General features: G+C 43.2%; 1 protein-coding gene across 1 annotated transcript; it reads right to left on the reverse strand.

Annotated features, from left to right (window-relative positions):
• Positions 1 to 55: 55 nt before the first annotated feature.
• On the reverse strand, positions 56 to 27,870 carry LOC115464986 (vomeronasal type-2 receptor 116-like). Its single transcript, XM_030195382.1, has 4 exons — positions 27,070 to 27,870; positions 16,285 to 16,512; positions 8,799 to 8,925; positions 56 to 951 (listed from the first exon to the last, which is right to left on the reverse strand). Exons 1-4 carry the CDS (start codon positions 27,844 to 27,846, stop codon positions 56 to 58), a joined length of 2,028 nt encoding a protein of 675 aa, XP_030051242.1. The 5' UTR covers positions 27,847 to 27,870.

Raw genomic sequence — 27,870 nt, forward strand, 5'->3', positions numbered from 1 at the left:
CAACTAATGAAACTAATGTTAAATTTATCCATCAGTTTTACAAATATGAATCCTTTCAGTTTTTTGTTATGTAATTTTTAGTGTTCATCTCAGGCCTAAGCAGAATAATGTAGCACTTAGGAATAAAGATACAGCCCAGAAGTCCAGCACTGGAGGCCAAGATAGCAAATATCTCCACTACCACCATGTATTTGCCCTTTGTACTCAGGTATGTTGGGATGAAGGAGATCCAAACACTGCAGAATACCAGCATGCTGAAGGTGATGTACTTGGCCTCATTGAAACTGTCAGGTAGATTTCTTGCTAGGAAAGATACAACGAAGCTCATACCAGCCAGAAATCCCAGGTATCCCAGAACACAGTAAAATGCAAGTATCGATCCTTCATTACATTCAATTAGTATGGTTCCAGTTTCTGACTGTGTATTGCGATATGGAAAGGGGGGTGCAGTACACAACCAGGTAAGACAGAGAAGGATTTGAAGAAGAGTACATGAAAGGACTAAAGAATATGAGACCCTGGCACCCATCCATTTGCGGAGCTTGCTTCCAGGTTTAGTGGCCTGGAAAGCCATGATCACAGTGAAGGTCTTTGCCAGTACAGTCGAAAGAGAAATGGAGAAAGTGATTCCAAATGAAGTCTGTCTGAGAAAGCACGTCACATGCTGAGGATGGCCAATGAATATCAAGGAGCACAGGAAGCAGAACATGAGAGAAACTAGGAGAACATAACTGAGGTCCCTGTTGTTGGCTCTAACTATGGGAGTGTCTCGGTAGCTAATGAAGATTCCCAAAATAACAGCAGTGATGAGAAAGAAGAAAATGCTGATGAGATACAAAGCTATCCCCAAAGGTTCTTCATAGGACAGGAAGGTTATCGTTTTTGAAATACAGGCATCTCTCTTCTGATTTGGCCATTTATCCTCTGGGCACTTGGTACACATGTCTAAATCTGCAAATAAAGAATATTTATTAGGATTTAGCTCACAGCTTTTTGAGTAGAAGCTCAAGATGAGTTACATTTAGGCACATGTCTCTGGATTCTATATATAGAATATATAGAGCCATTAACATGCAATAATTGGAGGCTAACAACCAATTATTGATGCTAATTGGCACCAATTAGAATTTCAGTGCACATCTAGCTGTATATCATTCTATAATGCTGGGTTCCCAAATCCCATAGCATGCAATTAAAAGGGGGATGTGTCCATTGGAGGAGAATGAGTGAGTCAGGAATGTTATAAAAAGTTGATAAAGAGTGCACACCCTTTATAGTAACGTGGAGGGGCATAATCGAACGGGGGCGACCATCTGTAAGGGCGTCCATTTGCAACCCGTATTATCGAAACAAGATGGACGTCCATCTTTTGTTTCGATAATACGATCGGGGACGCCCAAATCTCAACATTTAGGTCGACCTTAGAGATGGTCATCCCCGGTTTTCAGCGATAATGGAAACCGAAGACACCCATCTCAAAAATGACCAAATCTAAGGCATTTGGTCGTGGGAGGAGCCAGCATTCGTAGTGCACTGGTCCCCCTTACATGCCAGGACACCAACCGGGCACCCTAGGGGGCACTGCAGTGGACTTCACAAATTGCTCCCAGGTACATAGCTCCCTTACCTTGGGTGCTGAGCCCCCCAAAACTCACTCTCCACAACTGTACACCTCTACCATAGCCCTTAGGGATGAAGGGGGGCACCTACATGTGGGTACAGTGGGTTTGTGGTGGGGTTTGGAGGGCTCCCATTTACCTGCCCATTTTCAAGTCCTTACTCAAAGCCCATCTCTTCTCCCTTGCTTTTGGCACCTAACCACCTTCCCCATTCATGATACCTACACTGACTACATAGTTTGTCACCTTTAGATTGTAAGCTCTCTTGAGTAGGGACTGTCCTTCCCCATGTTTAAACTTGTACAGCGCTGCATAACCCTGGCAGCGCTATAGAAATGCTAAGTAGTAGTAGTAGTAGTAACAGGTAGGGGGGGTATGGGCCTGGGTCCGCCTGCCTGAAGTGCACTGCACCCACTAAAAACTGCTCCAGGGACCTGGAGCTGGGTATGACATTTGAGGCTGGCAAAAAATGTTTTTTAATTTGTTTTTTTTTTTTTGGGTGGGAGGGGGTTGGTGACCACTGAGGGAGTAAGAAGAGGTCATCCCTGATTCCCTCTGGTGGTTATCTGGTCAGTTCGGGCACATTTTCGAGACTTGGTCCTGAAAAAAAAAGGGACCAAGTAAAGTCAGCCAAATGCTCATCAGGGACGCCCTTCTTTTTTCCATTATTGGCCGAGTACGCCCATCTGTTAACTACGCCCCCGTCCTGCCTTCGGTACACTGCCGACACGCCCCCGTGAACTTTGGTCATCCCCGGGATGGAAAGCAGTTGAGGGTGCCCAAAATCAGCTTTCGATTATGCCGATTTGGGCGACCCTGAGAGAAGGACGCCCATCTCCTGATTTGTGTCGGAAGATGGGCGCCCTTCTCTTTCGAAAATAAGCGTGATAGTAACATAGTAAATGACGGCAGATAAAGACCTGTACGGTCCATCCAGTCTGCCCAACAAGATAAACTCATTTTACGTGGTATGTGATACTTTATTATTATTTTTTAAAATCATTTATTTATAATTTTTCATATTACAAGGGTCACTTGCAAACAGTAATACAGAGATGACTGTACATTAATACAATATTAGAAGAAAACAATCTCAACTAGATAAATGGATTATATACAATCTTTCTCTTTCTTAGACCACAAAATAAATAGGGAGAGTGAAACAAGACAAGGAGATCAATTAAACAACAGTAAACCAAGAAAACGTGGTATTAACCTGATTATCCCCAGTTATTATTTATCTGAATCATTATTCCACATTGATCATCTGGTTGGAGTCTTCAAACCCAAGATGGTGTATAGTCAATTAATTTCGTTGGAAACATACTTATTATCCAATATTAGTGGAAATAATACACCTGATTTCATTTTTTACTCTTTTAAAACCAGAAATTATTTAACAATATAAACACTTGAATCTCTAATCCAATTCCCACTGAATAAGGTAATCCCAGTTTCACAGGCTTCACTAAGAGGAATCATTTCTGAGGAAAAAAAACTTTAGGAGTCATACCCGGAACTCTGGGAAAACAACAATCTCGATATTAATAATCTGTAATATTCATTTTGTTCAAATCTTTTTGGTCTATTAACATTTTCAAAATCTTAACCGTTTCCTATTCTTGTAGAACTTCATTTGCTGTATCAATTTTTCATTCTCAAAGGATTCGATTAGATTATCCATGTGGCTCACTAATAAGATTATATCTGAAGCAAAATTATTTACTACCATTGTTAGGTCCTGGCGCACCTTCCAGATGATATTCAATGTAACCTCCACGGGAGCCAAAAACTCCAAGCTGATAGCTCTTACGGGTTTAGGAGTGGCACCGCCGAGACGGGTTCAGCTGTAAACGACTTCCATTTCAGCATACACTCCTAACTCACTCCTTTGGACATGGTGGTTAAATGATTTGAGAGCGATGAAGATGTTTCCAGGTCCAAGAGCATCGACGTTCCTTTGCCGACGCTAATCAAAGGACTAGTATGTGATACTTTATATGTATACTCAAGTTTGATTTTCCTTGCCTTTCTCAGGGCACAGACCGTAGAAGTCTGCCCAGTACTGTTCTTGTACTAAGTCCTGAAGCTAACATCGAAGCCTCTTAAAATTTACACTCCAGCCCACCCCTATCTATTCAGTCACGATCAGGGCGTAGACTGTAGAAGTCTGCCCAGCTCCCGTTTTGTTTATTGGCGTCACCACACAATCTCCACTAAGGTTCCACGGAACCATTCCTTCTAAACAGGATTCCTTTGTGTTATCCCACACATGTTTGAATTCCATTACCGTTTTCATCTCCACCACCTCCCGTGGGAGGGCATTCCACATATCCACCACCCTCTCTGTGAAAAAATACTTACTGACATTAGTCCTGAGTCTGCCCCCCTTCAACCTCAATTCATGTCCTCTAGTTCTACCGCTTTTCCGTCTCCAGAAAAGGTTCATTTGCGGATTAATACCTTTCAAATATTTGAACGTCTGTATCATATCTCCCCTGTTTCTCCTTTCCTCCAGGGTATACATGTTCAGGTCAGCAAGTCTCTCCTCGTACGGATTGCAACACAAATCCCATACCATTTTTGTAGCTTTTCTTTGCACCGCTTCCAGTCTTTTTACATCTTTAGCAAGATATGGCCTCCAAAACTGAACACAATACTTCAAGTGGGGCCTCACCAACGACTTGTAGAGGGGGATCAACACCTCCTTTCTTCTGCTGATCACACCTCTCTCTATACAGCCTAGCAACCTTCTCGCTACGGCCACCGCCTTGTCACACTGTTTCGTCGCCTTCAGATCCTCGGATACTATCACCCCAAGATCCCTCTCCCCCTCAGTACCTATCAGACTCTCACCGCCTAACACATACATCTCTTGTGGGTTTCTACTCCCTAAATGCATCACTTTACATTTCTTTGCATTGAATTTTAATTGCCAAACCTTAGACCATTCTTCTAGCTTCCTCAGATCCTTTTTCATGCTTTCCACTCCCTCCCGGGTGTCCACTCGGGTCCATTAAACCCAGCATCCTGTTTCCAACAGTGGCCAATCCAGGTCACAAATACCTGGCAAGATCCCCCAAAAAGTACAAAACATTTTATACTGTTTATCCCAGAAATAGTGGATTTTCCCCAAGTCCATTTAATAATGGTCTATGGACTTTTCCTTTAGGAAGCTGTCCAAACCTTTTTAAAATTCCGCTAAGTTAACCGCCTTTACCACATTCTCTGGTAACGAATTCCAGAGTTTAATTACATGATGAGTGAAGAACATTTTCTCCGATTCGTTTTAAATTTACTACATTGTAGCTTCATCGCATGCCCCCTAGTCCTAGTATTTTTGGAAAGTGTAAACAGACGCTTCACATCTACCCATTCAACTCCACTCATTATTTTATAGACCTCTATCATATCTCCTCTCAGCCGGCTTTTCTCCAAGCTGAAGAGCCCTAGACACTTTAGCCTTTCCTCATAGGGAAGTCATCCCATCCCCTTTATCATTTTCGTCACCCTTCTCTGCACCTTTTCTAATTCCACTATATCTTTTTTGAGATGCGGCGACCAGAACTGAACACAATATTCGAGGTGCGGTCGCACCATGGAGCGATACAAAGGCATTATAACATCCTCATTTTTGTGTTCCATTCCTTTCCTAATAATACCTAACATTCTATTTGCTTTCTTAGCCACAGCAGCACACTTAGCAGAAGGTTTCACCGTATCATCAACGACGACACCTAGATCCCTTCTTGGTCTGTGACTCCTAACGTGGAACCTTGCATGACGTAGCTATAATTCGGGTTCTTCTTTCCCACATGCATCACTTTGCACTTGCTCACATTAAACGTCATCTGCCATTTAGACGCCCAGTATCCCAGTCTCGTAAGGTTCTCTTGTAATTTTTCACAATCCTCCCGTGATTTAACGACTTTGAATAACTTTATGTCATCAGCAAATTTAATTACCTCACTAGTTACTCCCATCTCTAGGTCATTTATAAATATGTTAAAAAGCAGCGGTCCCAGCACAGACCCCTGGGGAACCCCACTAATTACCCTTCTCCATTGAGAACACTGACCATTTAACACTACTCTCAGTGTTTTCTATCTTTTAACCAGTTTTTAATCCACAATAGAACACTGCCTCCTATCCCATGACTCTCCAATTTCCTCTGGAGTCTTTCATGAGGTACTTTGTCAAACGCCTTCTGAAAATCCAGATACACAATATCAACTGGCTCACCTTTATCCACATGTTTGTTCACCCCTTCAAAGAAATGTAGTAGATTGGTGAGGCAAGTTTTCCCTTCACTAAATCCATGTTGACTGTCTCATTAATCCATGCTTTTGAATATGCTCTGTAATTTTGTTCTTTATAATAGACTCTACCATTTTGCCTGGCACCGACGTCAGACTCACCGGTCTATAATTTCCCGGATCTCCTCTGGAACCTTTTTTTAAAAATCAGTGTTACATTGGCCACCCTCCAATCTTCCGGTACCACGCTCGATTTTAAGAATAAATTACATATTACTAACAATAGTTCCGCAAGCTCATTTTTCAGTTCTATTAGTACCCTGGGATGAATACCATCCGATCTAGGAGATTTGCTACTCTTCAGTTTGTAGAACTGCCCTATTACACCCTCCAGGTTTACAGAGAAATCATTAAGTTTCTCTGACTTGTCGGCTTCGAATACCATTTCTGGCACCGGTATCTCACCCAAATCTTCCTCGGTGAAGACTGAAGCAAAGAATTCATTTAATCTCTCCGCTATGGCTTTGTCTTTGTCTTCCCTGATCGCCCCTTTTACTCCTCGGTCATCTAGCGGTGCAACTGATTCTTTTGCCGGCTTCCTGCTTTTAATATACCTAAAATTTTTTTTACTATCCGCCTCATAATTGAAAGTGAAAGATGCCCATATTTCGACCCAAATCGGGAGATGGGCGTCCGTTTCCCCGTGGGCGCCCAAATCGGTATAATCGAAACCCAATTTTTTGGCGTCCTCAACTGCAGTCCGTCAGGGAGATGAACAAAGGTCACGGGGACGTGTCAGAGGCAGGACTGGGGCATGGTTTCGGCCAAGGACAGATGGGTGTCTTTAGCTGATAATCGAAACAAGAAGGGCGTTTTTGACGAGAATTTGGTCCGCTTTATTTGGACCCTTTTTTTTCAGATCCAAGTCCCAAGAAAGTGCCCCAACTGACCAGATGACCACCGGAGGGAATCGGGGATCACCTCTTCTGACTCCCCCAGTGGTCCCTAACCCCCTCCCACCAAAAAAAAACCCACTTTACAAACTTTTTTTCCCAGCCTGTATGCCAGCCTCAAATGCAGTACCCACCTCCATGACATCAGATTGTGTTCTATCCTCTGACAGCCTTTCCCTGGTTCTGATGTGGGTCTCGGGTGAGTGTGACACCTTTTCTGTTAAGGGCACTGCAGAGTCACATCAGCAATGCATTGTGGTGGGTGTAGGGTATTGGGCTCCGTGATTCCATTAGCTTGTGTTACATGCTCACGATGTTGGTAGTTGGTAGGCTGTACTCCCATGGTGCTTTTCCCTCTGCTTACTGGGTCAGAGTGTGCCCTGTTTTGTTTCCGGTAGTCCATGAGGTAGTGGCCATTTGAGTAAGACACTTTTAGATCCCTTTCATGTGTTAGCCACGTTACAGCACTTAGTTCTTACCTTGAATGTTGCTGAAAGAGGGCTTTGTGCACCATTCTGCCAGCTCGGACCTACTGCTAATCTCAGTACCAGGGAGACTCGTTGCTAGTGGACACAACCTCTGATCTGCAGTTAACTATGAATAAACGTGCTTATTCAAATAAAGGACGTTTTCAGCGAGATTAGTCTTCAGGTGTGAACTGTTGTGCCAAGGTTATACAGCAGGAACAAGTCCTGTCCCTGGAGCACTTTTAGTGGGTACTGCACCCAGGCCCATCCCCCCCCCCACCCGTAACACTTGTGGTGGTAAATGGGAGGCCTCTAAAACCCACTGTACTCACATGTAGTTGCTCTCTTCACCCCTAAGAGCTATGGTAGTGTTGTACATTTGTCCCTCCACCGACCAAATGGCTTGATTTAGGACGTTTCTGAGCTGGGCGTTTGTAGTTTCCATTATCGCTAAAAAAAAACACGCCCATCTCAGAAAGGACCAAATCCATGGCATTTGGTCCATCCAAACCGTATTTTCGAAACGAAAGATGGACGCCCATCTTTTTTGAAAATATGGTCTGTCCCGCCTCTTCACGTACCTGTTTTCGGACATAGACGCCCATGGAGATGGGCGTTCGCGTTCGATTATGTCCCTCCATGTGTTTTTGCCTCCAACGCAATCTTTTTTTCGAAGTCCCTCTTAGCCTTCCTTATCAGCACTTTGCATTTGACTTGACATTCCTTATGCTGTTTCTTATTATTTTCAGTCGGTTCCTTCTTCCATTTTCTGAAGGATTTTCTTTTAGCTCTAATACCTTCCTTCACCTCACTTTTTAACCATGCCGGCTGTCTTTTGGTCTTCCGTCCTCCTTTTTTAATACGTGGAATATATTTCGCCTGGGCCTGCTAGATTCTATCTGTTAATGCTGTGGTACAAAGTTTTTAAAACTAAGTGGAAAAGACTACGGAGATTAGTTGATAAAATTTGCTTTTTATATTTTGCATTTTTATATTTTTATTTTGCCTATCACTAACCTACAATTCCTCCTTTAAACCCCAATCTTTAAGTTCCCAGAACACAGTGCAAAATAGTCATCAGCTTAAGTTAAACACTGGCACCTATGTTTAACTTACTCCATGTATTAGGCAGCTCTATCCATATAGGTCAGTGATTCCCAAACAGGTCCTGGGGGAACCCCAGCCAATAGGTTTTCAGGATATTCACAATGAATGACATCTCGGTTGACTGTATTCTGTCCTTTTAACTTTGGCGTTCCTTTCTTTGATAATTTTTAGAACTTTGTAAACCACTATGACCTTTTGATAGTAATGGCAGTATATTAAGTGGAACAATAACAATAACCAAACACAATTCTATCAGTACAGTGGCCAATAATCCACGGATAGCAGTATTATACATTCTTCAGCCACCAGTGAATGTATAACTTCATTTGAATATTGGGCCCTTAGTAAATGACTAATGATCAAGGTCAAGCTCCGTTATAACATAAGATCACTCACCAGTTTGATTGGACACCTCTCCCTCTGGACAGGGAATACAATCATAGCAGCAGATGGGCTCTCCTTCCCTAGTTAATTTCCTGAAGCCAGGAAGACAGCTCTGGCTGCATTTGGACTGTGGAGGTGTCTAAACATTGAGAAAAATAATCTAGATAACTTGACATGAGATGATAAAAAATTTTTAAACTCTTAAATATGTTCTATACTTTCTACATCTTTTTTTAAATTATTTTTGTAATTTACCTCACACCTTTCTAGTGGGGATGTACATTCATTTGAAAAGCACAGAAAATTTCAAAAACATTTTTCATGTCATTTTATATTGTTTTAACCTGAAATTAAGGGAACATAACCCCAAAGTTCACTTTTTTCTCCTGTGTTCTTAATAGAGTGCCCTATTGATGAATAGGTGCTTCTTGAAGTGCTAGGTAGGCATGATTTGCTTGAATAAGTACCTACTAAAGTACTCAATAGGAACCTACTGAATAATTGGGCACTTATAGTGCCCACGATTAATAAAGTTCCCGTGAAATAAAAAATAAACAAAACATATCAAAACAAAGAACCCACAAGCAACATTCAGTAGTGGTTCAAGGTGAGTTACAGACAGGTAAAATATGTCTTTCCCTGTCTCTACAGTTTTTCACTTACTGCACTCTTAACCGCAAAAGTTAATTGGGTCTTTTTACTAAGCTGTGCTAAAAGGTGGCCTGCGCTATGACTAGCATGTGAGATTCCCTGCATGCTGAGGCCACTTGTAGCACAGATGTAAAATGACTGCATTTCCATTTTCCTTATTAATGGTCAGGCGTTAATTTCCCAATTAGCATTTGGCCATTAGCGTGTGAGCCCTTATCAACACCTATTTAGTAGCCGGAAAGGGTTCACGCGCTATGTGCTGATTGGTTGGCGTGTGGCCTAGTGCCCCCTCTATCCCCACATACCTTGAAGCAGGAGGAAGGAGATGCACTGAGCAGGACTTCAGTACCATATAAGCGAGAAACTCCCTTATATGGTACTGAGGATCTGCTCAGTGCATCCCAGGATGTACTGGACAGGGAAGGGCAGGGCACTATCATTTTGAAGGTGGTGCTTGCAGGAGGAGGGAGTGAAATTCCCTCCTCCTGCTTCAAGGTACGGGGGGGGGGGGTGTTGGGGAACTTGGGGGCACTAGGTCACCAGGGCGGGTGGGAGATGCCCAATGGGACACCAGGGAAACCTTTTGCATGCCAGAGGGTGTGCTATCCATTCCTCCCCAATGCTCTGCAAACCTTAATGCCAGCTCTGAGTTGGTGTAGGGTTTGCTGTGGGAGCAACACCAATAGTTGGCGTGCTGCCCGCTGAGCATTGGGGAGGAATACCTAATGCCCTGTTTAGCATGCATTTGCATGCTACTTGCACTCAGAGCTGGCGAGCTCATTTTTACATGTGCTTGTCAGCTCTGAGCATAGGGCACAGGCAAACACGGGCTCTTGCCTGGTGCTAACGGCCTCTAGTGTCCACTTTTGCCTTCGATCATCTGTCCATAACTGATTAGTGCTGCATATCCTACTCTCTGCCCCCCAAACATGTTTTCAGTGCTGGGGAAGCATGCACAGATACCAGAACTGCTGTAGGATGCCTGAGTGCAGGGGGAAGCACGCATTAGTACATACCACAGATTAGTAAAAGGACATCCTAGTGTGGAAAGTGCAATGCCTATACAGTAAATGCATGTATGCCCAGCACCTGCCCTGTAAAATGTAAAGGGTCATGGATTTGATATACCGCCTTTCGGTGGTTTATATTTATTATATATGCAAACTGCTTTGACTGTATCTACAGAAAGAGGGCATATCAAGTGTGGAGTAAACATAAACATGTATGTATTTTCTTTGTCTCTAATGGGCTCACAATCTAAGCACCCCTTTTTTCCAAGCTGCAGCAAAAGGGGCCAAATTTAGGAGGTGGTAAGGGCTCCTGTGCTAATCTGGTGGTAACTGAGCAGCATGCGGGGCTGCCCAGTTACCACAAGGTAAGCCCTCGGCACTAAAAAAATAAATGTATTTTTCAGCACCGGAAATGGTGTTTGTTGGGGGCAGGCACAATTGCCGGATTCCTGTGGTAGTGCCGGATTGGCACGCAGCAAAGCTGTGGCACAGGTACCATTGCTTTGTAAAAGGGCTCTACATTTTCTACCTGGGGAAACAAAGGGTTAAGTGACTTGCCCAGAATCACTGGGAACTGCAGTGTGAATTAAGCCCAACTCTCCAGGTTCTGAGCCCGCTGCACTAATCATTAGGCTACTCCTCTACTACTGTACTTAGTGTACAGGTCAGACACCACATGAGCACTGCATTGTGTGCACTGGCCAACATCGGAATTGATTGTCCTCATATGGCAGGTTGACCCTTAATGATAGTACCATGAGACTACTGCTGGGGTCATAGGCACCATTTTGAACACAGAGCAGCACCAGGACAGTAGCAGAAAGGGACCACTCCTGCCTTGGACCCCAAGACTACCAGGGCAATCATGAAGTAAGCCATGCAGGGATTGGGATATGCTGGGTGTCTGCTTTTGGAAGACATTTTCTCTGGGGCTGTTACAATAGGGGAGGGAGTGGTCTACTTATGGGGGAGGCATGGTTTGTGGCCATGATACTGGGCTGCTGGTAGCATGGCTGTACTTAATACAGTGACGTTCCTAGGTCGGCTGCCACCCGGGGTGGATCGCCAATGCCAACCCCCCCCCAGGTGCAGCACGACATCCCCCCTCCCAGCGCATCAACCCCCCCCCCCGGGTGCATTCTTGGCTGCTGGGAGCAGCCGCGCGGCTCTCGGCTCCGCTGGCTTCCTGCTCTCTCTGCCCCAGAACAGGAAGTAACCTGTTCCGGGGCAGAGGGAGCAGGGAAACAGCGGAGACAATAGGCATGCGGCTGCTCTCTGCACCCCTCCAGCGGCGTGCACCCGGGGCGGACAGTCCCCACCACCCTGCCCTTGCTACGCCGCTGACTTAATACCACCTCTTCAGGTGACGTAAGTGCATGACTGCTATCTGCAGTCATGACAGTGAGCACTCAGCACTGATCTATACACTTGCTGTAGTGTGTAGCCACACCCTGTCACCATTCATATCAGGCACCTGCCCACAATAAGCAGCTAGCACAGGATTTTTACTGCACTGTCTAACGTGGTAACCTAGTAACATAGTAGATGACGGCAGAAAAAGACCTGCATGGTCCATCCAGTCTGCCCAACACGATAAACTCATATGTGCTACTTTTTGTGTATACCCTACCTTGATTTGCACCTGTCCTCTTCAGGGCACAGACTGTATAAGTCTGCCCAGCACTATCCCCGCCTCCCAACCACCAGTCCCGCCTCCCACCACCGGCTCTGGCACAGACCGTATAAGTCTGCCCAGCATTTTCCCCGCCTCCCAACCACCAGCCCCGGCACAGACCGTATAAGTCTGCCCAGCACTAGCCCCGCCTCCCAACCACTGGCTTAACATCCAGTAGCTGTTAGCACTGGTCCACACTAATGTCTACCACATCTTAAAACTTGTACTAGCTCCTTAACGCAGCTTAGTAAACACCCTCCCTAAGTTAGTACCTGATGTAATAGATGGCTAAGTGATTTGTCTAAGGTCACAAGGAGCATGAAAAAGATTTGAACCTTGTCTTTCCTCATTCTCAGTCCCCTGCTCTAACTGCTAGTCTTCTCATCCCAAGTTCTCACTGGAACTAAAAAAGCTTCACTAAAGAATTTCTTTTTAGTTTCAATATTTTTATTAAAGAATTTTGAATATTATGAACAATAATTAACAACACAATACAAAATACCATAAGGACGGCTAGTGATATATACAGTCCAGGGAGAAACATAACTGATAACATTTAGAAAGAATGCAGCAACATCAACGAATATTATAGAGGTTAAAGGAAAAGAAAAGATAGAAGACATAAGCACTCTTATAATGACATGAAATAGCTATGGCAGAGGAGCATAATAAGAAAAATAAAATTCAGAGTGTGTAGAATTTGATCAGAATCAACCAGCATATATCCTGGAGAATTAGTGAGAGCAAGAATAGATAAAGATATGAGCTCTTTAATAAACTGTTCTATACAATATATTGAAGTATGAGCCCTATTTTGATTAGAAATAAGGCTACAAGAATGGACACAAAATTCTACGTCTATGCTGATGATGTGCTGCTGCATATACCCATTGAACCAGGTGTCGCCACAAGTTTGAATAAAACGACTGCCTGTTTAACAGCAACTCAAAAATGGGCAGCGATGAAAACAAACTCTGAACGCTAGACAAACTTAGATTCTATAGATTGCTAACAGAAGTGGCCAGATCCTAACACCCAAACCCTTCTGAAGCTATGAATTCTCTCTAAAGTCACAGGCCAGGAAACGTAAGATGCAGCGGGCCTCATTACTTACTTTAATTCCACAAGTTCAAGTAACTTTTAAAAACTACTTCTATCATCTGCTGGAACTATGAAATCTCTCTAAAGAAAAGGGAGCTAAAAAGCTATAGAGCAGTTTTTAAACGGGGGAAAGCCGAGAGTCACTCAGGAGTACATGGTTCGGAGTGAGGTATATTTGAAGGACTATCAAAATAGAGAAGTTAGGGTATCCCATTAGAGAGACTGCAGCAACAGCAAACATAAGCCAGATGTCTTTGTTGCAACCTCTGTATAAGGATGCCAGGTGATGGGTTAAAAGCCTGCTCTGAACACTGGTCCACAGGCAGCTTGATAGCACATAATTATAGGATAACTTCAGCCGCTGGAGGAATGGAGCTCTGCATGGCATTTCCCATTATTTTATTTTTGTTACATTTGTACCCCGCGCTTTCCCACTCATGGCAGGCTCAATGTGGCTTACATGGGGCAATGGAGGGTTAAGTGACTTGCCCAGAGTCACAAGGAGCTGCCTGTGCCTGAAGTGGGAATCCAACTCAGTTCCTCAGGACCAAAGTCCACCACCCTAACCACTAGGCCACTCCTCCACTGTTGCTACTATTTGAGATTTTACATGGAATGTTGGTATTCCCAGGGCCGTGCCGATGCGGTAAGCGGGGTAAGCGCCGCAGGGGGGCGCCCACCTCTGGAGGGCGCCACCGCGGTGCTTACTCTCGCGCCGCGCCGCCGAGGCCTTTAAATCTTTTACCTGGTCGCAGCAGCGTCAGTGAAAGCACTGCCGACGTCTCCCTTCCCTTGCACTCATTGGTTCCCTCAGTGTCCCGCCTTCTTCTGACGTCAGAAGAAGGCGGACACTGAGGGAACCAAGAGCGCAAAGGGAAGGGAGACGTCGGCAGCGCTCTGCTTTCACTGACGCTGCTGCGACCGGAAGTAAAAGATTTAAAAGCCCCAGGGCGCGGAGGAAAGAGCAGAGAGGCATAGGCGCCCCGTATAAGAGGCTTGGGGAGGCTAAGCCTCCCCAGCCGAACCATGATCTTTAAAACCGGCTCCGGTCCCCACCTGGCAGTGTCGACGGCGTCCCCTGTGCCTTTGGGCAGCTTACCGGCACACGCAGCACTTCTCTTGTTTCTCCTCTTCGTTGCCGTCGTCCCAACCCCTCCTTCACGCGATTCGCGAACCGCTTAGCACTGCTTAAAAAAAAAATTTACACGTCAGCAGGAACAGGCTGCTTCAGCCAATCCCAGGAGCCTTCCTTCAGCCCTCAGGGGCGGAACACGCTGAAGGAAGGCCCCTGGGATTGGCTGAAGCAGCCTGTTCCTGCTGACGTGTAATTTTTTTTTTTAAGCAGTGCTAAGCGGTTCGCGAATCGCGTGAAGGGGGGGGGGGGACGACGGCAACAAAGAGAAGAAACAAGAGCAGTGCTGCGTGTGCCGGTAAGCTGCCCAAAGGCACAGGGGACGTCGTCGACACTGCCAGGTGGGGACCGGAGCCGGTTTTAAAGGTCATGGTAAGGCTCTTATACGGGGCGCCTATAGGAGCATGTGCAGGGCAAAAGTTTTGGTGTGTTGGACAGGGAGGATGCAGGTGGCACGTGTTGGGAGCACCTAAGACAGTAGCGGTGTGTAGGGGGTGTCTACCTGTTGGTGAGATGTGGGAGTAGGGGCTTGTGTATGTTAGTGCACCGTGAGACTTCAGCCCCATGACTAACAGCACAAGCTTAAGCACTTAAACACATGTAGTTACTTTCTGGCTGCTTTGGGGAGGGTTAAAAACTAGAATCAGGAGGCAACGTGGCTGCACTGCTGGAGGTGAGTGCCATGTGTGTCGAACTTACCACCTCCCAATACTACCACTGTTGCCTCAGATATTTTGACAAAAATTTTGAACTGTGGGTCCAGCATCAGGTAGCTCTACTAGCTGGTGGCCACAGGATTTTTGCTGGGCTTGTCAAACATAGCTGTGCCCCTGGATAGACTCTTTAACTCAGGGCAGGGGTTTGTGGGGGAAAAAAAAAAACTAACCATATTTAGCTTCCTTTCAGTGCAGTAATTAACATATATCTGTGGTTTCCCCAGAGGTAAGAAGGAAGAAATCTAAAATTGTTTTTTAAATGAAGAGAATCAATAAGATTACAAATAAGGCAAGTCTGTTTTAAACTTTTATGAAATAGAGTTCACAGAGAATGTGAAATCTCAATAGATCTAATCTATATGCTGTTCATAGGCGCCCGGTATAAGAGTCGGATACTGGGCCAGCATGATCAGAAAAAGTCACCAGACAACAAAGGTAGAAAAAAATCATTTTATTTTCATTTTAGCGTTTGGAATATGTCTATTTTGAGAATTTACATCTGCTATCTTATTTTGCAATGTATAGCAATTTGTTTCTAAGAATATTGCTGACAATTCCTGTCAGTGGAGCAAGTGGTGAGCGATCATTTTCACCGGGGGGGGGGGCTGATCATTTTCACTGGGGGGGGGGGGGGGGGCGCCAACTGATAGTCTGCAGGGGGGCGCCAGAGACCCTAGGCACGGCCCTGGGTATTCCTCTAGAAGTCGGCCCTGGCAGATCACCAATGTGGCCGCGCAGGCTTCACAGAAACAGAAGCCTGCGCAGCCTTCTACATGGAATGTTGCTAGTGGAATAGCAACATTCCATGTAGAATCTCCAATAGTAGCAACATTACATGTAGAATCTACAACAGTATCTATTTTATTTTTGTTACATTTGTACCCTGCGCTTTCCCACTCATGGCAGGCTCAATGTGGCTTACATGGGGCAATGGAGGGTTAAGTGACTTGCCCAGAGTCACAAGGAGCTGCCTGTGCCTGGGGTGGGAATTGAACTCAGTTCCTCAGGACCAAAGTCCACCACCCTAACCACTAGGCCACTCCTCTCCCTCCTTTGTTATTTCCAGCCCAATTAGAAACATCTGTTGCTTTATTATATTACCATGGATACGAATTTTGGACACCCACTCATTCAGCAGCTGTTCCTCTTGCCATTTTGCAAACATATGCATCATACCTGCATGGCTCTGAGTCTAATGTTACTTAATTCTGACCTGGGTGAAAGTACTCTCCCACACAATCTCCTCCTCATTGATGAAGAAATTCTGCCCTTGGGGAGCATAAGGATTGTAACTTCCAACAATATCATTCCTCTGTATCCCATTAGGGAAATAGACCAAATTTATTATATTATATGGAAGGGCTATGTCACCATTCTCATCAAAAAAGATCTCTTCACCCAGACTGTTCTTGAAGTGGATGTTCTGCAGATAATGGTGAAGCTAAAGAAGAAAAGAATAGTTTTAATATTGTCCCACTATTATCCCTAACTTCAGGACTATGGAAAGTACCTACTTTCAAGTACATACAATACGAACCTGATTTTAGGGATGTGCTTTCATTCTGAATCAAGATGAAAACATAACGACATTTAGAAGGCTTCAGCATCATTTGCAAGTGTAGGTAGTAGATTTTTAAAATGGCAAATATGTAAGTGGTCATTTTAGAAAGGTGCTACTTACATGTGCTGTATATGTAAAACATCTTCACAATATATGATGACTGAATATTTCCAAATATATTACAAATTTTATTAAAAATTAAGTAACATATTAAATCTATCTCACACAATATATAACAGATATAAAAACCACACAAATGACTCATCATGATCTTATACTCTGCAGGTTGACTCTGGCAATCAGTAAATGCCAAATATGAATGTTCCTTTATCAGGTGATTATCTTCTCAATTTGAACAAGTTCTTTTAAAATCTGAATGTACAAAAGTCCATACTCCAAAAAGTTCCAAATATGAATAGTTATTGTCCTTATTGATGTTGAAACTAGACCAAAGTATCACCATAAGACATCATAACTCTGATTACAATCAGCTTTACATCCAGAGATGACCGTTGAGGATCTTTAAAATGCATAGTCTTAGTAGTATGTATGCAGCATTGACATGGTCTCTATAGGACCTGTTTTGCTATATGCTTCATCAGGAGACCTTGCTAAAATTAACAAAACGTCCATATCACATTACAAATAAACCATTATACATCATTATTTTAAAATAAAAATATCACACGACTAACTTACCTGCTGGCAACTCACACTGTGTTTCAAAAATGGCGGCCATTGTGCTTAGACAACTAGACATGCGCAATTGCTCAGGGCAATATAAAACCCTAAAGGTATAAGCACCTCAATATGACTCATCTGGGATAGGCTAATAACAAACTCCAATCAACCTCTTTGTTAAGTCCATTAAGAGCAACAGTGTTCTCAAAAATCAATCTTTGTTCATAAAAAGCATTTTCTGCTGAACACTGCCCCCACCACCAGGATCAAAATGCATGAGAACCACAAATCGTAGGTCTTCTACTCGATGAGACTGTTGCATCCAGTGTGCCACTGGCGGTGCCTCCATCCACTGCAGCCAAATATTACTTAAATGTTGTGCAATGTGGTATTTGATTTTTCTCACTGTCTCACCAATATATCAGTGGACACAGGGACACTGAATTCCATATACTACATAATCTGAGTCACAATCAGTGTCTGATTTCAAAACATGGTATCGGTTTAACTGCCGAATCCAGATTTTCTCCATGCCCAAGACATACTGACAATGCACACCGTGACCACATTTGCCATGATGACCCTTCACTAACTATTCTTGAAATTCCTATACCTAACACTTCCCCTAAGTTAGGTCCCCTAGCATATGCAAATCTAGGGGTTTGTTCAAACCCTTTGTGATATGAGAGCAAAGGCCAATATTTAATAAGAAGCTGCTGAACCTGAGTATAATATGGTAAAACACAAGTTAATCGCAAATCAGTACATTTCTTAGAAGGGCTCAACAGCCAGTGCCTTTGAGCGACATTAGCTCATTTATACACTCGTTTAATCACTTTATTAGGATAACCCTAGTTTGAAACCGATTATACATTTCAATAGCATGAGTTTTAATTGACTATCAAATGTACACAAACGCTTCAACCTCATGAACTGTCCTATGGGAATACTATTTTTTAACTGTTTAGGATGATGACTAGAATAATGAAGCAATGCATTCCTATCTGTAGGTTTTAATCTGAGTATTAAATTGTCCATGTTCATATTGGATAAAGATATCTAAAAACTCAACTCTGTGCAAAAAGTTGTAACTTACTCCCTGACCATATTGAGAAAACATCATCTATAAAACTTTTCTAGGCCAGTATATGACTCATAAAAGCATTCTGATAAACAAATGTCTTCTCAAAATAGTCCATATATAGACAAGCTACCGTGGGGGCTACAGTAGCCCCCATGGCTACCTTAGTCTGCAAGAAAACTTTATTTTTTGTGAAAGTTGTAAAAAAATCCAAACAGCTTCTGATTATATCTAAAGCAGAACTCTTGAGGCACATTTGTGTACAAAGCAGTGGCATCTAATATTGCTAAAATAATTTCCTGAGCCGGAAATATATCTATTTCAGCCAAGTATTGAAGCAAATCACATGAATCCCCAACATAAGACTGAATTTTAGGGACCATTGGTTGTAAATGACAATCTAAATGTTATGATATTTTGGCAACATTAGATGACATATGATTTACATCACATATACAATTATCTTTCAGCTGGTGAGAACTTATATGTGTTTGCTTGTTATAAAGAGCTCCCAGCTCTCAGAGAACAAGTGAGTACTCGAGGCTAGTGTAGCAGACTTTGCGGAGCTGAAGGAGACAGAGAGGTACATAGATGAGGTACATACAGGGATGTTATAGAGAAGTCCCACCTCCAGTCTGGCAGCCCCTGTGCTGCCTTGGAGAAGGGAGGTCTTCTAAAAGGAGAGTATCACTTTGGTGAAGTTGGATGTAATCCTGTAGACAGGAACTGCCCACCAGGGGATGCAATATTCTCTTGCACCAAGGATGTGTCTCCAGTAGCTTCTGTCCAGGAGGGAAGGGTTAGGATGGCTGTTGTAGTTGGTGATTAGATTATTAGGCATGTAGGTAGCTGGGTGGCTGGTGGATGTGAGAATTGCCTGGTCACTTGCTTGCCCGGTGCGAAGGTGGTGGACCTCAAACATCATTTAGATAGGATTTTAGATAGTGCTGGGGAGAAGCCGGCTGTCTTGGTACACGTGGGTACCAATGACATAGGAACATGTGGAAGGAAGATTCTGGAAGCCAAATTTAGGCTCTTAGGTAGAACCTCTAGGGTAGCATTTTCTGATGTGCTCCCTGTTCCATGCGCAGGACCCAAGAGACCGACAGCGCTCCGGAGTCTCAATGAGTGGATGAGGTGATGGTGCAGGGAGGAGAGTTTTAAATTTGTATGGAACTGGGCAACATTTTGGGGATGACGGAGCTTATTCCTGAATGATGGGCTCTATCTTAACCAGGGTGAGACTAGGCTACTGGGATCAGCATTGAAAAAGAGCAGCTTTTAAACTAGAAACTGGGGGAAGGCTGACAGTCATTCAAAAGCGAATGGTTAGGAATAAGTTATCTTTCAAATATATCACCAAAACAGGGGAAATAGGGTATTCTGATAGTAAGGTTGCGATGAAGACCAGGTGTCTTTAAATGAAAAGCAAACAAAAGATTGCAAATTATCACTGCTGAGCAAGATATAAATAGGAACAACAAATATAGTATGAAATGTCTATATGTGAATGCAGAAGCCTAAGAAACAAGATGGGAGAGTTAGAATATATTGCACTAAATGAAAATTTAAATATAATAGACATCTCTGAGACCTGGTGGAAGGAGGATAACCAGTGGGACACTGTTATACCAGGGTACAAATTATATCATAGTGATAGGGTGGATCAAATTGCTGGAGGGTTAGAATTGTATGTTAAGGAGGGCCTTGAATCAAATAGATTGAAAATTCTGGAGGACACAAAACATGTTTTGGAATCCCTATAGATTGAAATTCCATGTGTAAAGGGGAAAAAGTATAGTGATAGGAGTGTACTACCGCCCACCTGGCTAGGAAGAAAAGACAGATGTGCTGGGGCTCCTTTATAATATGATCAGATTTGATATCGGATCTGGAGTAAGTACACATAAGAAATCCAATATGTTAGCATTTAACTTTTAAAAAGGAGAAGAACGGTGAAAAAAAATTTAGAGGAGTAGCTATGAAGGTAAAAAATTTACATTAGGCATGGATGCTGTTCAAAATTACCATCCTGGAAGCCCAGGACAGTTATATTCCATGTATTAAAAAAGGAGGAGGGAAGGCCAAGCGAAAGCTGGCGTGGTTAATAAGTGAGGTGAAGGAAGCTATTAGAGCTAAAAAAATCCTTCAGAAAATGGAAGAAGGATCCAACTGAAAATAATAAGAAACAGCACAAGGAATGGCAAGTCAAATGCAAAGTGCTGATAAGGAAGGCAAAGAGGGTCTTTGAAAAAAGATTGTGTTGGAGACAAAAACATATAGTAAAACTTTTTTTTAGGTATATTAAAAGCTAGAAGCTGGCAAAAGAATACGTTGGACCACTAGATGACCGAGGAGTAAAAGGGGCACTCAGGGAAGACAAAGCCATAGCAGATAGATTAAATAAATTCTTTGCTTTGGTCTTCACTGAGGAAGATTTGGGGGAGATACAGGTGCCAGAAATGGTATTCAAAGCTGACGAGTCAGAGCAACAAAATGAAATCTCTATAAACCTAGAAGATGTAATGGCACAATTTGACAAATTGAAGAGTAGCCAATATAACGCCGATTTTTAAAAAAGGTTCCAGGGGAGATCCGGGAAATTATAGACTGGTGAGTCTGACATCGGTGCCGGGGAAAATGGTAGAGGCTATTATTAAAACAAAATTACAGAGCACATCCAAGGACATGGATTACTGAGACCAAGTCAGTACGGCTTTTGTGTGGGGAAATCTTGCCTGACCAATTTACTTCAATTCTTTGAAGGAGTAAACAAACATGTGGACAAAGGGGAGCCGGTTGATATTGTATATCTGGATTTTCAAAAGGTGTTTGACAAGGTACCTCATAAGAGGCTAGAGAGGAACTTGGAGGGTCATGGGATAGGAGGAAATGTCCTATTATGGATTAAAAACTGGTTGATGGATAGGAAACAGAGAGTGGGGTTAAATGGGCAGTATTCACAATGGAGAAGGGTAGTTAGTGGGGTTCCTCAGGGGTCTGTGCTAGGACCGCTGCTTTTTAATATATTTATAAATGATTTAGAGATGGGAGTAACTAGCAAGGTAATTAAATTTTCTGATGACACAAGGTTATTCAAAGTTGTTAACTCGTGACAGGATTGTGAAAAATTACAGAAGGACTATACGAGACTGGGAGACTGGGCGACTGGGCGGCTAAATGGCAGATGATGTTTAATGTGAGCAAGTGCAAGGTGATTCATGTGGGAAAAAAGAACACGAATTATAGCTATGTCATGCAAGGTTCCACTTTAGGAGTTACGGACCAAGAAAGGGATCTGGGTGTCGTCGTTGATAATACACTGAAACCTTCTGCTCAGTGTGCTGCTGCGGCTAGGAAAGTGAATAGAATGTTGGGTATTATTAGGAAAGGTATGGAAAACAGGTGTGAGGATATTATAATGCCGTTGTATCGCTCCATGGTGCGACCGCACCTTGAGTATTGTGTTCAATTCTGGTTGCCGCATCTCAAGAAAGATATAGTAGAATTGGAACAGGTGCAGTGAAGGGCGACTAAAATGATAGCGGGGATGGGACGACTTCCCTACAAAGAAAGACTAAGGAGGCTAGGGCTTTTCAGAAACATCCAAATCAGTGTTATCAAAACCTCTTTTTGGACGTCTTTCTCTGAAGTCCGTCAGAAGGACGTCCAAATCTCAAGGGGGAGTGTTCAAGGTGGGACTTGGGCGTTCTTAAGACATGGATGTCTTTCAGCAATAATGGAACAAAACAAAGACGTCCAAGAATAAAACGTAGGCATTTTGAGCTAGACCTGTTTTTATAATGAATAGCTGCAGTGGCACTTGAACCCACTTCCCCAGGATCAAACTCTGCTGCACTAACCACTAGGCTACTCCTCTACTCCACACAAGAGGTGCCCCAAATGACCAGATTTTTTTATTTATTTTTGTTACATTTGTACCCTGCGCTTTCCCACTCATGGCAGGCTCAATGCGGCTTATATGGGGCAATGGAGGGTTAAGTGACTTGCCCAGAGTCACAAGGAGCTGCCTGTGCTGGGAATCAAACTCAGTTCCTCAGGACCAAAGTCCACCACCCTAACCACTAGGCCACTCCTCCTTCTGGAGGGACTTGGGGATCACCTCCCCTTACTCCCCCAAATCACAAACCATTTTTCCAAACAGCACTTTCAAAAGGAAAAGATAGACTTTTAAAAAAAATAGTAAATGACCTTTCCTGTTCTGATTTTGGACGTGTTACAAAAAATGTCCAAATTCAGACTTAGATGTCATATCCAAAAATGCCCCTTGTGCATTTGACGTACCCAAAGTCACAGGGAGCAGCAGTAGGAATTGAACCCATGTTGCCAGGATCAAAGCACTGCTACAGTAACCATTAAGCCACTCCTCCTCTGTTTTGGACATCTTGCATTTGGGCGTCTTTTGTTTGAAAATGGACCAAAACAAAGGACATCCAAATCACAAAGACGTCCAAATCACAGGACGTCCATAGTATTTTCGAACACAAAAGATAGACATCGATCTTTTCCGAAAATGACCTTCTTTCCTGTTCGGAATTTGGACGTTTTTGTAAAACGTCCAAATTCTGATTTAGACGTTTCTTTTGAAAATGCCCCTCAATATGTTTTAATACATCCTTCTTGGAAGGTTACATTTATTTATTTATTTATCGGCTATAACACATTTTATTTAATATATATTCTTCTTGGATGGCTACACTATATTTTTATGCCTTTATTTTATAAAGTTTCGTACTTATATATAATAAGTACTTTAGTGTACATGTATATATTTTTTTATGTTTTAGCATTACCAAATTATATTTTGTACATAAGTATTGCCACACTGGGACAGACCAAAGGTCCATCAAGCCCAGCATCCTGTTTCCAACAGTGGCCAATCCAGGTCACAAATACCTGGCAAAATCTAAAAAAAAGTTCAATACATTTTATGATGCTTGTCCCAGAAATAAGCAGTGGATTTTCCCCAAGTCATTTTAATAATGGTCTATGGACTTTTCCTTTAGGAAGCTGTCCATACCTTTTTAAAACCCCGCTAAGCTAACCACCTTTACCACATTCTCTGGCAACGAATTCCAGAGTTTAATTACATGTTGCGTGAAGAAAAACTTTCTCTGATTTGTTTTAAATTTACTACTCTGTAGCTTCACCATATGCCCCCTAATTCTAGTATTTTTGGAAAGAGTAAACAAATGATTCACAACTACCTGTTCTACTCCACTCATTATTTTATAGACCTCTATCATAGCTCCCCCTGAGCCGTCTTTTCTTCAAGCTGAAGAGCCCTAGCCGTTTCAGCCTTTCCTCATAGGGAAGTCATCCCATCACCTTTATCATTTGCGTCACCCTTCTCTGTACCTTTTCTAATTCCACTATATCTTTTTTGAGATGCGGTGACCAGAACTGAACACAGTATTCGAGGTGTGGTCGCACCATGGACCGATAAAAAGGCATTACAACGTCCTCATTTTTGTTTTCCATTCCTTTCTTAATAATACCAAACATTCTATTTGCTTTCTTAGTTGCTGCAGCACACTGAGCAGAGGGTTTCAACGTATCATCGCCGCCGCCGCCTTGATCCCTTTCTTGGTCTGTGACTCCTAACGTGGAACCTTGCATGAGGTAGCCATAATTCGGGTTCCTCATTCCCACATGCATCACTTTGCACTTGCTAATATTAAACGTCATCTGCCATTTAGCCGCCCAGTCTCCCAAGGTCCTTTTGTAATTTTTCACAATCTTTTTGTGATTTAACAATTTTGAATAACTTTGTGTCGTCAGCAAATTTAATTACCTCACTAGTTACTCCCATCTCTAGATCACTTATAAATATGTTAAAAAGCAGCAGTCCCAGCACAGACTCCTGGGGAAACCCACTATCTGCCCTTCTCCATTGAGAATACTGACCATTTTACTCTACTCTCTGTTTTCTCTTTTAACCAGTTTTTAATCCGCAATAGGACACTACTTCCTATCTCATGACTCTGCTTTACCCAGTTGGCAGTGCATTAAGGTACATAAGTACATAAGTAATGCCACACTGGGAAAAGACCAAGGGTCCATCGAGCCCAGCATCCTGTCCACGACAGCGGCCAATCCAGGCCAAGGGCACCCGGCAAGCTGCCCAAACGTACAAACATTCTATACAAGTTATTCCTAGAATTATGGATTTTTCCCAAGTCCATTTAGTAGCGGTTTATGGACTTGTCCTTTAGGAAACCATCTAACCCCTTTTTAAACTCTGCCAAGCTAACTGCCTCCACCACGTTCTCCGGCAACGAATTCCAGAGTTTAATTACGTGTTGGGTGAAGAAAAATTTTCTCTGATTTGTTTTAAATTTACTACACTGTAGTTTCATCGCATGCCCCCTAGTCCTAGTATTTTTGGAAACGTGAACAGACGCTTCACATCCACCTGTTCCACTTCACTCATTATTTTATATACCTCTATCATGTCTCCCCTCAGCCGTCTCTTCTCCAAGCTGAAAAGCCCTAGCCTCCTTAGTCTTTCTTCATAGGGAAGTCATTCCATCCCCGCTATCATTTTAGTCGCCCTTCGCTGCACCTTTCTAATTCCACTATATCTTTCTTGAGATGCGGCGACCACATGAAACTAAGGAGCACAGACAACTTCACACTTTAGATTGCCTGAGAGCTCTAGGTATCTATCTTAAGCGAACAAAGTGTATAAATCGTCCATCCCAGTTGTTCCTGTCCTGGAGGTCTTCTGTGCATCCAAAACCAATTAACAAAAACACCTTATCACAATGGATCGCAAAGTGCATTGCTTTGTGTTATCAACAAGCGCAATCTCACTCAACAGGAGTTTTCACAGACATTCCACATGTCACTGCTCATCGTCTGAGGGCCAAGGCGGCCACAATGGCTCATTTGCAAAGGACACCTTTACTGGATATATGTAGGGCTGCTACATGGTCAACTATGCATGTGTTTACGAAGCACTACTGTATTGATGCTGCCTCGTCTGCTGAAACAGAGTTTGGACAGGCAGTATTATCGTCCGGTGTCTGAGGCGTCAACTACCACCTCCTCCTGCCACAGGTACCAGTTTATTTCACTTTTTAATTGGTGTGTTGACTGTTTATACTGTTACCTGTGTAGCTGGGGAGTCTTCAATTTGTGGGGCTGCAAGATGCATTCTGTCCATGGAGAAATATAAGTTGCTTACCTGTAACGGTAGTTCTCCTTGGACAGATCATCTTGCAGCCACACAAACCCACCCTGCAGTTGACGCCAGCTTTTTAAAAGAACCGTCAAGGGGGCGGAGTAACTGGGTATTTATATGGTGTGGGGGAGCGTGGGCTACCACGAGCTCATACGTTAATACTCTTTTAAAAGAAAAATGCTTTTGAGAGTTCCGGGACTCTGACGTCATGGGGAGTCACTTCCACTACCATAGCCCTTAGGGATGAAGGGGGGCACCTACATGTGGGTACAGTGGGTTTGTGGTGGGTTTTGGAGGGCTCCCATTTACTACTACAAGTGTAATAGGTGGGGGGGGGGATGGGCCTGGGTCCGCCTGCCTGAAGTGCACTCCAGTACCCCCTAAAACTGCTCCAGGGACCTGCATACTGCTGTCAGGGAGCTGGGTCTGACATTTCAGGCTGGCATAGAGGCTGGCAAAAAAATGTTTTTATTTTATTTTATTTTTTTAAGGTGGTAGGGGGTTCACTGGGGGAGTACAGGGAGGTCATCCCCAATTCCCTCCGGTGGTCATCTGGTGAGTTGGGGCACCTTTTTGAGGCTTGGTCCTAAAAAGAAATGGACCAAGTAAAGTCGGCCAAATGCTCATCAGAGCCGGCCTTCTTTTTTCCATTATCGGCTGAAGCCGGCCATCTTGTAAGCACGCCCCCGTCCCGCCTTGCGACGGAAAGCAGTTGAAGCTGGCCAAACTCAGCTTTCAATTATACCGATTTGGCCGGCTTCAGGTGAAGGGCAGCCATCTCCCGATTTGTGTTGGAAGATGGCCGCCCTTCTCTTTCGAAAATAAGCAGGTTAGCGAGAGAAAGCCCCTCAGAGTAAAACATATGGTTAAAAAGTCCATTGTGATTTAGCTCTGGGGGAAAGCAGCACTGTTGAATTTAAGGTCTCTGGGGGGAAGTTTGTGTGTGTGTGTGTGTGTGTGTGTGACTAGCTGTGAGATCTACATTCATCCCCTGGTCATAGAAATAAATGGTGTCACTGTTAACTGGAAACAGAAAAATAAACTTTCTAGTGCAAATTATTTTCCACTACATTGTATTAGAAGATTCACACTGGACCATACCTTGTGGGGTATTCTGAAACACGGGACACGAGTCCCTTAATAAAGTCAGCTTTCTTCCATTGGTTGGCTTCCTTGTCCCACTTGTGGCCTACTTCCCTGCTGAATATCAGTGTTACCTGGATAAATTCCAGGAGCCACCAAAACCCTGGATATTCAGTGCCGATACCCAGTAATTGTCCAGCACTAATTATCCAGGTCTAATTCAAACAGCTGCAGACTGAATATCATCTGGGAAATCTTTGATTTTATTTATTTGCTTACTATACCAGCCACTGTATCAGTAAAAGGTATTAAAATGCGGCACATGACTACAGATTAACATTAGTACCAGCACTGAAAATAACTTTCTTCTAATAGATTATGTTACCTTCCATGGCAAATAATCCAAAGATCTAGGAATTGCTCCATTCCATATGGTGTTGCTTGCAGCATCAGACATGGTCATGTTATGCAGTGCATATGCCAGAGCATAAACAGCATTGTACACACTGTAGCTGTTCCCCAGGTACTTGAAGGCACAGTGCAAACTAAAGAATTCTGTTCGGTTAGTATTGCAGGACCTTCTGATACTTTGGGGACATTGACTGTCACAGAAGACCTTCCACCATTCCTCAGTATAAAAAGACCTTGGAAACAGGATAGGATTTTCTTCTTCACGAATAAATGTGGAAAAGCTTGGAACATATTTCTGTGCTACTGTGAAGGCCAAGGTGCTGTTCTTTGCACTGCTCTTCAATTTTGTGTGTAATTCATAGGTCAAGTAAAATTCCAGTGGAACTGTGCAGATATATACTTTGCCTGGTATCAATAGAATTGGAAGCAGAGTCAATGCATGCTCATAACTCCCATAGAAAATAATCACATTAGCTGATGAATCAAAGATGTTGTCATAAATTTTTTCCCTATCTTGTTGCTGAACACCATTGCTGTGACTAAAGATTTCTAAGAATTCAATGCAACCATCATTCTCCTCAATCCCTTGTTTCAGGACCTGGGCAACCTTTATGCTATTGTCATCATCAGGCACAATGATACCAACCCAGGTCCAGTGAAAATGCTTCAGTAACCTGATAATCCCAGCACAGAGATGCAGCTCACTAGGGACAGTTCGGTAGAAATAAGGAAACTTAAAAGGATCACTCATAAATATATTCCCTGAGATGTAACT

This window comes from Microcaecilia unicolor, chromosome 3 (assembly GCF_901765095.1).
Source record: "Microcaecilia unicolor chromosome 3, aMicUni1.1, whole genome shotgun sequence".
NCBI lineage: Eukaryota > Metazoa > Chordata > Amphibia > Gymnophiona > Siphonopidae > Microcaecilia > Microcaecilia unicolor.